This window comes from Psammomys obesus, unplaced genomic scaffold, assembly GCF_907164565.1.
Source record: "Psammomys obesus unplaced genomic scaffold, mPsaObe1.curated_primary_1811, whole genome shotgun sequence".
Taxonomy (NCBI): domain Eukaryota; kingdom Metazoa; phylum Chordata; class Mammalia; order Rodentia; family Muridae; genus Psammomys; species Psammomys obesus.
In genome coordinates this window covers 10,692,124-10,702,686 of record NW_026586173.1, presented here as the reverse complement: position 1 = coordinate 10,702,686, position 10,563 = coordinate 10,692,124, and the positions used below count along the sequence as shown (strand labels likewise).

Sequence of the window (10,563 nt, the reverse complement as noted above, 5' to 3'; positions counted from 1 at the left end):
GATAGATAGATAGATAGATAGATAGATAGATAGATAGATAGATAGATGTCATCCTTAGATCAAAACTATTATGCCTATGCTGAACATGTATACTTTTTTCTTGCCTATATTCCCTAAATGATTCAGACTAATAACTATTCATATAACATTTGCATCGTGTTAGGTAAAATGCTTACATACTTATACTACTCACAATATAGAGGAAGTTATATGTCAATAATATCCCATTTTATACAAATGGCTTCTCTATTTCCAATACACCTTAGAACAATATCCATATAAATGAGAAAACAACACACCACATAGTCAATGTCTTTCTGTCAATCTTTCAAACTTGTAAATCGACCTTGAGACATTGAGTGGAATTGAAATGTGTACCTGCCTCTCTTTCTGGTCTCAAACAAAAATATAAACAACTAAGAAATACAAGATATTCAAATATATTAAAATATTTGAAAAAGAACATCATTTCTCTGTATAATGACTTACTCCAAGAAGTCCAAGACAATGAAAATTGATCATAATTCTGAAGCCACCTCCAAAAAACAAAAGCAAATATTTAGCCAGGAGCATGCCTTTAATCCCAGTACTTGGGAGGCAGAGGCAGTGAGTTCAAGGCCAGCCTGGACAGCCAAAGCTACACAGTGAAAACCTGTCTTGAAAAAAAAAACAAAACAACAACAACAACAAAAAAAAAAAAAAAAACGAACAAAAGAAGCAAATATTTGTCTTCTAATGTAAATGTATCAGCATTCTCTATATTTTCGACTATAAAGATAAGAAAAACTTTCAAATAACATTCTGCCCACCTACATGTGCAGATAACAAATGAAAAACAAAACAAACAAACATCCTTCAAATCTTAAATAACGCCCCTCCCACTTCTAACCCTCCCAGCCAGTCTCCAAGGCCTCCTCAGTCTTCCCTCCTGGAGATAAGAACAATCAACAGAAATGCAAACTGTGTTTTTCTAAGGAAATAACTTCCTAGGAATAGTGTTTGTTCCTGTCAGAGACCGAAAAGTGCACCTGTGATAGAACCTTCATCAAACTGAGTCAAGAAGCTGGTTAAATAAAATAGTACCTAAAACCTTCTTTCTCGTTTTCAGATGACACTAATTCTGGTGACAAAAGGTACTAGTAAATCATACAAGTTTTGTCCAGCACGATGGTGCGTGCCTTTAATCCCAGCACTCAGGGAAGCAGAGACAGGCAGAGAGCTGTGAGTTCGAGGAAGGCCTGATCTACAATGCAACAAGGCTACACAGAGAAACCCTGTCTTGAAAACAACAACAACAACAAAACAACAACAAAAAAAACAAGTTTTAAGGCTAAGTAGCCACTGACAACTGAACAATATGACACAGTCTAATCACCACATGATCGGGCTAGATCTCAGAACTACTGAAATCCAGCTATCCCTGAAGCTAATGCTAAAAAAAAAAAACATTTAAATTCTGGCTAAAAAATCTACCGTTGAAGTCTGAAGCCTTTCTGGAGAATACGAAATAATTCTTAAAGTTTCACATGTAGAAAGTAAAGGATGGATAAAAAAAATTAATAAAAAATTTAAGATTAATAAAAAAATTAAAAATTGAAAAAAGTCTATTATCTTCCCAATAGGTGAAACAACGGGAGCTAATTAACCCACTTCCGGTGTCTCTCCAATGCTACCCACAGTCAGATGGCAGCCTTGCCAGCTTGATGTGGTTGTAGAAAGCAAGCAATGTCTCCTGGATGCATGAGGATAGAGACACCAACTCAAGTTCTTTGTTTAGTTTCAGGTTCAATTCAACTGTCTGAAACCATCTCCAGAGCCCTCTTTTTGTTGTCTATTTAAATCCATTTCCCTCTCTTTCACAGATCCAATGAAAACTAAGCCTTAAAGTCACAAGAACCATACTTAGTAAGAAAATTAGAGATATAATTATAATAATTATCACAGGATTTCTAAGCCAAGGAAAGAAATCATGTTCTTTCTGACAATTGAGGGCAAAAACACAGAAATAATCTTTTTAAAGGGAGCCTGCAAGCCTGCCTTGAATTTTCTCATGTACAATCGAAAAGAGAATTTGTACATACATTTCTATTTAAGATCATTGAATCATAGTGGCTTGGGAGATACTCAATGAATAAGACTGCTTGTTCTGAAAACGAAAGGTCCTAAGTTCAAATCCCCAGCATCCGTGAAAAAAAATTGGCATGACTGTGTATACCTGCAGCCCCAGAACTAGGAGACGGGGATAGAAGGATCTAAGGATTTCACCTGCCAGCCAGCCTGACTGAGACAGCAAGCTTTGGTTGGGTGAGAGATCCTGTCTTGATATAATAAGGTGAAGAGAGGCAAGCAAAGACACTGCCATGCATGGCATGAGCACACATACCCACATACATATGTGAACACACATACATGCGTGCACGCACAAATACATACACATGCACATTCGATCACATCAAAGACAACAGCTCTAACAAGGAACGTTAGCAAACGGCAAGGGCCCTTTCATCGATGGTCATCTGCCCTATCAACTATTGATAGAAGGTCAGAGCTAGATTTTTTCTTTTTCCCAAAACCCATATTACAACAAACTCTTTACTGATCCAAAATGAAATGTGCTTTTGTTTGGTTTGCTTTGCTTTGCTTTTTGAGACAGGGACTTGGTTGGTCTTCTGCATTTGTTTATAATTGCAAATTTATCTGTCTTAACACTAACATAACTGCTGCTGCCAGTGCAACCAAAGCTAAAATTCAGAGCCCTGGAAGAGAAGAGCAATGACTGAGCCTGTCCACAGACACACAGACTCTCTGGGTTCCTTCTAGGGAGGAAAGTGAACCGCTTTATCTTACAATTTGGTGTGTCTGGTGCAGAACAGAGTCACTTATCTAGAGCTTTAGCGGTCCTGAACTACCTCCCAAACATACTTCCCCTAAGAGAAGCACCTGAAGGCATTTTCCTTCTGGCCTTCAGATAGCCCTGCTCTCTGAACACCTTACAGGCTTCACCAGTCCTTATAGAAATTTGCAACGTGATTGGCAGCTTTGCAGACTTATTTGGAAATGAGGCTCTTGCACTCTGCTGCCTCTCACATGATGTTCTCTGCAGAACACACTTAGGAGACTCCAACAAGAAGTCTTAGTCCCTCTTTCTTTATGCTGTATTATTAATATACTAACAGAAGTACGATGCTTAACCCAAAAATAAGCTTTCTGGCCTCCCTAAATGCATATTTCCTTCGTTTTGGTGGCGAATATGGTAAAGCATTTGCAAAACTGTTAGGGGCGGGGGGGCGGGGTCTTTGGCACAGAAGATCCCCGACCCCTGGTACAAAAGTGCCACATGACATCCCCATGAATGGCTTTAACAAAAGCAGTCAAGATCTCATAGGATGACTCAGACATGGGTAACAGGAAGCTAGAAAGATGGGGGAGAGGGAAAGGTAGAGGGCAGTGGAGAAAGGATATTTCATATAACATGTTCCTTGCATCCAGCGGAACTTGAGACTCCAAGGCTCTGTACTTACATGGCCATGCTGATCCAGTTCATTGTTGGTGAGCTTCACCTTTTCAAAAGACACCATCTGTTTGAGGAGCTGCTCCCCAGTAAAGGGAGAGTCTGGATGCACATAGAGCCTGTGAAGATACGGGAGAGCTTTATTGGGGCGTTCTTTAACAATCTGTCTTCAACTAAGCATATTGGCTCACACATCTGCCATGTCAGCACTCAGAAGGCTGAGGCAGAAGGATTTAGAGTTTGAGAATAGTCTGAGCTATATAGTGGGGATCCTTGACCAAAATAGAGACAAAATTCCGTGTTTATGGTAAATGTTTTTATTCTAAAGGAACATATAAACACCATATATGGGGAACATTTTTTTGTCCCATGTACCTTGAATTTATTCAAATAGCAATGCTGTGCTTACTTCAAAGTAGCTAACATACTTCTTCATGTTCCAGAAGTCTTAGGCGTAGTGAATACATTTCCTCTAATCTGCTGAGCAAGCCATTTTTTCAAAGATGAGTTGTTTCTCTCTCTCTCTCTCTCTCTCTCTCTCTCATCTCCTTTTAGACTACTGGCCTGCATTTATCAAATGTGTGATCTTATTCTCAGATATATTAAAAAGAAAAACTGTCACAGTAATGTCTAAGTTTCTAATACAGGCATTATTGTAACACAATGAAAAGAAACAATTTAAATGAGTAAATAATTTTAGAGAATCAACTCATATAAACTTAAAAGTGGCCTAATTTAATTTACAAATACAAAGACAGGCTAATTTTCAATACAGGACAGAACAAAGGTTTACTAATTGAGAGCCCACCTCCATGTCAACTTTAAACACTATCACAAAGCTGTGTTGCCATTACGTATGTACCTGCTAAAGGAGAGTTTCAGCAAGTTATATGAACTTCTGGTTATTAAAGTGATTCACTTATAGATACTTAAACAAAAAAAAAAAAGCTTTGATAAGAAAAATCTATTGTTTATTGATTGGTGGCTGTGTGGAAGGAAACAAGACTTGCTGTACTGGCCAGCCATTCCTTCACTCCTGCCCTCACCCTAAGTATAGCACTTTGCAAATCTTAATCCTGCTGGCTTCATCACAAAACCTCTCCAAATCGGAGTGATAGACCACATGAGAAGGAAGACAAGGTCTGCGTTTTCATAAAACGAGTTCTGTTTTCCCCTTTCTGTTTCTTTTTTTGTTTTTGCACCGGGAACTGACCTCTGGGCTTGGTGCATGCTAAGCTCATGTATGAAGGAGCCATATCACCAGTCAAACTCCTTCAGACATATACCAGGTTTTACATAGAATCCTGACAGCTGGAATTCATAAGTAGTTTGGTTTAAAGAAGAAGAAGAAAAAAAAAAAAAAAAAAAAAAAAAAAAGGAGGAGGAGGAAAGAAAAAATCCCTGGCAGTATTTGGAAAAAAATGAGACAACTGCATCATGGTCTACCAAAAAAAAAAAAAATAAAAATAAAAATAAAAAAAAAACTAAACAAAATAAAACAAAACAAAAAACTAAGAGTCTGTACCCATGCCGAAATGCATGAAAAAGTGAAACATGAAGAGGCAGGCAGTACCATGGAGTCTACTCCACCCACAGTAGAACCTTACAGGCCTTGGGAGCTTGTTTCGTTCATTGTTTTCAGCAGGATTCTCGTAATTACCTTGTAAATAAGATTATCCTTTGATTATAATACAAACACAATAGCCTCTCAAGTTTTACCTCTCCAAAGCTATGATCTTATAAATACAGTTACTTTATTGATCAGTATCACATTGTCCTCTCCTAAAATCACAGTTTACTAAAAAAGCTAGAAATTAATGAGATGCTTCTTCTTTATCATATTCACTATATGCAATCACACTAGCATAGATATTAACTTATTTAAATAAAAATTACTGTTAGTGGTATGGAAATGTAGAATTTTACTTTTGGTCATGAATAATGCCATGCCTATTACAACTACCAAATAATATTATCAAAGATTGTGTTTCCTGATCAGAAATCACTAACTTCAGTCTGAAGGGGGAAAAAAAGCTTCTTAGATTTAGAAGTTCCACAGAAACTCACTTTCTACCATTGTTTAAGCATCCTAATTTCTCAAGTTCCCTCTTCTATGGAAGTGGAAAATGTAACAAAATATTTTCAGTAATACGAATAACAGCCAAGAATTTCCACAAATTATCTGAAATATTTCCGTTTCTTGCTTTTAGCTAATATTAATATAAATAATCAAAACCAGGGTACTCAAGACAACACACAGGAAATCCATCTTCCTTCATACCCCTCCTCCCGACCTAAAATTCCAGCAATAGTTTAAAAACATGCTTCAGAAAGATAGAACATGGTAGGCACTTTTCTGTCTCTAACCAGAACAAATTAGAAACATAGTCAAGCATGTCATATTTCTGAAGTCCCGCTGGCCTGCAGCATTTGCCCATACCTTCAGAGAGGAAGAAAAATAAATAAAAGTGAAAGACTAGAGAAAAAGAAAGGATAGAGAAAGAAAAAAACAAACAAACATGTGCTTAGAAAAAATGATTAGGAATCTGACCAAATTAGTGTTAAAGAGAAATTGAAAACTGAGCATTTGTGAGCCACCATCAAAGCAGTCTGCCAGCTGAAGCAAGAGGACAATGAGTTTGATGACAGCCTGAGCTACATACATAATAAGACCCCATCTGATAAAAATATTTTTTTTTCTAAACTGACTTGGGTTTTCCAAAGTAAATAACAGAAAACACCAATTCTATTAATCTTAATAACATAAAACACCAAATCTATTAATCTATTTTAAGGTATAACTTTTTCACTTAGAAGAACAAACTGTCATTTACAAGTATTTCCTAATCCTAATTGTTTAATATGCTGATTTGGAAGGCTTGGAAGGCCACCTTCCTGTCTCTTTTAAAAACAGAAAGGCAAAGATTGCTATTCTGTTTCCTGGACTGCAAGCCCAATCCTGGACCAGTGCTGGTGAAACTGATGCTCCTTCAGAACTGTGCCCACTGTTCCTGATGCGGTGCCCATGGCTGCAGACTAGATGCTTGCAAAGAATCATCCAATCCTTCGTAACACCTTCACAGATTGAAATTAATGCTTGGCTGTGATCTAACTTTCAATCAATTACCAGAAATTAGTCATGAAACCTGCAGTTCCTTATTCAAAACAGAGAAATCAGCAATGCTATTTGCTTCATATTAACAGAATCTTTTAACTTCAGCTATTACTCTATTCCCCTTGAAAATTTGATTGAACAAGATGCTCAAAGGAAAAGTTTATAGTGATTTTTAAGAAAAAGGTATTTCCAGAAAAACATTATTAGCAAAAGTCACAAGAAAACAAGTTGGATTGTTTCCAATGTATTAGCTATCCTTAATGTGAAAGAATATTAACATTGAATTATGTTTATCCATCAAAATTATAGAGTGGAGGAAGAAATTGCCATCCTTACCTAAAACCTGTGATTCTTCTCTGAGTCAAAAACAATCAATTTTACCCAAATGACCCTTATTATATGCAGATATAGTCATATAATAAATGGCTTAAATTTTCCTAAAATATATTATGCACATGGAGCCTATCAGAAATATTACACACAGGCATGCATCTCAAGAAGGTCACATTTCTAACAGATATTCAAAGTGAAATTTCACAAATATCTGGGACTAATTATGAGAGAGAAAATTAAAGGCAACATTTTTCTCTACGCACAAACTTCACCTTTCTCGAAGACTGAAAGACATGTACTCAGGCCTGGAAAAATCCCTCATGCCAGAGCCCAGTGCTTAAAAACAATTCACTTAAAATTCACATAAATCACTCTACCCTGCAAGAAGTCCAGAGTCACAAACCTGGCTGGCAGGGGAGGATCAGCCTTGCCGGCCACCAGCCAGGAGGACCGGTGGTAGGCATAGCGGTACCTCTTGTTGTCCACCGGGACGATGTCCATCAGGACTATGTACTTGGCCTCAGGATCCACTCCAGAAAATGATACCCGGATGGTCGGGAACATCCTCCTGACAAAGAGAGAGGGGCTGGATTCATTCTTTGTACAGAGCCAGAGGAATTAAGGAGAAAAGAAGAAGGTGGCAACCACCCGCTAAGACTAAGCAGTTCCCAAGTTTAGCTTCGGTTCTTGTTTGTTTTGTTTTGTGTATGAACCGTCTGAGAAGTGCCTATGGTGACAGGACTCTCACAGCAAAAATGATTTTATATCTCTTTTTACAGGGGTCCTTACTGGTAGATAAAAATTTTGTGTTTGTTTTTGTTTTCTCCCAAATAACCAAAGATGGCTCAGTTGCTTAACACACCAAAATTCGCGGGCAATCCTGGTGGGGGGGTGGGGGGGTGAGGATCATGCTTCTGAAATCCGCTAGGAATTGCCCAAGGTCTAGAGCTACCAGGGAGCCCTTCTCCGGAACAGCCCGGCTCCTGCGTCCAGGGCCACCGCCCTGGCCTCCTTCCTCCCCGGAATTTCATCCTTCACGTTTTCGTTTTCAGCTGACTTTTTTTATTGGAAGCGGGAGGTTACTGCAAACAGGCTGTAATGGGGATTTTCCCTCCCCTCCTGTCTGTAGTTCCCGGCCGACCGCCTTCCACCAGGCCTAGCACGGAACCCAAACTCAGGCGCTGCGCGACAAGGTCCCCAGGTCTGGGTGTGGGGTGTCGCAGCCAGATGCTGTTCCACATCCAGTTCAGCAGCCTTTTCTAAGGGAGCTGGTGGGAAGCGGCGACCTGGCCACCGCTCTGCCCCGCGCCTGGCAGCAACCACTCCAGGCTCCCGAGAGCGCAGCGCGAACCCTTTGCTCAGTCCCCTCCCGCCCATGCCAGCTACCTTCCCGACTTGGTAATGATCATCTCCGTGCCCAGTTCGTGGAATTTGTCCCAGAGCTCCTTCGTTTCCAGGCTGCAGGCGATTTTAGCCATCTCCTCGCTGGGGATGATGGGAGTAGTGGGGATCAGTGGTTCTGTGCACAGAGAGGACGAGGAAGGGCTGCTGCCCCCGCCGCCGAATTCCGAGTGGGCATCTAGGCTGGTCAGCTCACCCAGGGGCTGGGCACAGGACGACTTCTCCACAAATTGTTCTGGAGACAAGAAGGAAGATTGGCTGCTGACACTGGCTAAGAAGGGACACTGTTGGAAGGAGTTGGGCAGGATACCCAAAACGGGCACTTGGATTTGACGCTGCTCAACTCTGAAACTCCCCGGCAGAAGGGCAGAAGAGTACAATCCATCCCTGTGCAAAATGTACCGGAGACATGCCCGGTGCTGGACACTAACCCACAAATCAAATGAGCAGTGTCTGTCTAGAACCAGGGCCTATTTCCTATGTGGCTGAATCTCTCTTAGGAAGGAAAGGGAAAGTTGTGTTCTTGAAGGCTAAAGTGTAACTATTACTACATCCCAAATTCTAGACTTCGCAGCTTCAGGGGGTGCCACTAGAAAGATACTGGCATCCAGCTTGCTAAATCACAGGGGTGGGCTAGCACAGACTTTTTAAAGATAGGGACACATTACCAGGGAGATCATGTAGACAAAGCTTTTTCCTCAAAATAACCCAGGAAGTGAGGACAACCACTTGAACCCAGGCTTGCAAGCAGGAAATTCAAGAGAGAGGACAGTGTTTTTTCAGCTACCAGTGGGTAGGAATCTTATTGCCTATGAACCAAACATTCCCCTGTGTAGCTGATAAGAGACTGGTCCTCCACAGTAATTTTGGGGCAATACAGGGGAGGTTGGGGGGGGGGGCTTGTTTGGTTTGGTTTGGTTTTATTTCCCCACCAATTATCTCCCATCCCTTAAAAAAAGAAACTACTTGAATCCGCAGTGTGAAGCTAGCCCAAACCAGTGCGTTCTAACCGCTCTGAGGGAAAGCCAACTAGTTCCAGCTGTGTGAAATGGTTTCTTATTTCCCAGGCTTCTCAATGTGAGGCTAACAGAAAATAGAGTTCTGCCCTAAGGATTATCAAGTCATTTGTCAGGCAGGTTGTTTCAAAATAAGAGGAGCCCAGACAGTACCAGCATCTTATATTCCTGAAACACTCTTAGAAGCATAGTCACCCCACATCTTTATAGGGAACTGGGGAACAATCTGAGCAGGCAAGCTGTCTAAGCGCTGCCTGCCAGGAGCACCACAGAAGTGGAGAAGGACACCAACAAGACAGAACCTCTCACTCACGAGGTTATTCTGAGGAGAATTAATAAACTTGAGTGGTCCTGCACGGGGCACATTGGAAACCCGCCCCTTGCAGTCCCACCCCCACCCCCATCAAACACCCCGCTCTCTCTTAACAGAACCTTTGAGTGTTCCTATTGCTGAGCCTTGATTTAGACATTAAGTGATTGTTCTCTGCTGAGCCGGCAAATGTAAGGCTAAGAAGGCAATAGACAAAAGTTGTTCTCAAAACAGGTGAACACTTTTGCTCTTTTCAGAGACTGGGTAGCTGGGGGGGGGGGGTTCCGAGCTGGGATTGGCTTAGCATTTAGAATTTAGAATTTTGATTGAAGGAAGGTTTTTTGTTGTTGTTGTTGTTGTTATTGTTGTTGTTTTGTTTTGTTTTTAGAAAGTTAGAGAAAGGATGAATGCAGACCTGAGACTAATGGAGAAGACAAGCTTCCCAGGGCACTGCTCACATGCTGTCAGGAACTTCGACCTGAGATCCTCTTTTCCCACTGGGCACCAAAATGAGATGGAGGTACTAAGAAAGAACTCCCCTACCGTATGAAAGTTAGTGACAGGGAACCTCGGAAGTCCAACGCTGAAACTAGCAGCCAATGCTATCTCTAAAAGTGGGGGTTGTCGCCTAGCTCATATTGCTTTTACAGGTTTTGACCTAGATCGAAGTTAGGTGAGAAAGCAAAGTCAGCTCGGGGCGCAGAGCTGTGTTTGACACTAGTTTCTGGTATCGTGCGTTTTCTTCTTGGTTTCAAGTTGTTTTGGACTTTAGTTCTCTCCTGCCCCTGCCCAACCTCCTTATCTTTCCAAGACCCTTAACATTTCTTTAGTTTCTTTCTTTCTTTCTTTCTTTCTTTCTTTCTTTCTTTCTTTCTTT

General features: G+C 40.7%; 1 protein-coding gene across 1 annotated transcript in view; it reads right to left on the bottom strand.

Moving 5' to 3' along the window:
* Nucleotides 1-10,563, bottom strand: part of Tbx20 (T-box transcription factor 20) — a 48,363-nt gene that overhangs the window by 36,832 nt on the left and 968 nt on the right. Inside the window, exons 2-4 of the mRNA XM_055601456.1 lie at nucleotides 8,346-8,595; nucleotides 7,363-7,527; nucleotides 3,522-3,630 (exon numbers count right to left, since the gene is read on the bottom strand). Of these exons, the coding sequence (XP_055457431.1) occupies nucleotides 3,522-3,630; nucleotides 7,363-7,527; nucleotides 8,346-8,595 (524 nt within the window). The remainder of the gene's footprint in view (nucleotides 1-3,521; nucleotides 3,631-7,362; nucleotides 7,528-8,345; nucleotides 8,596-10,563) is intronic.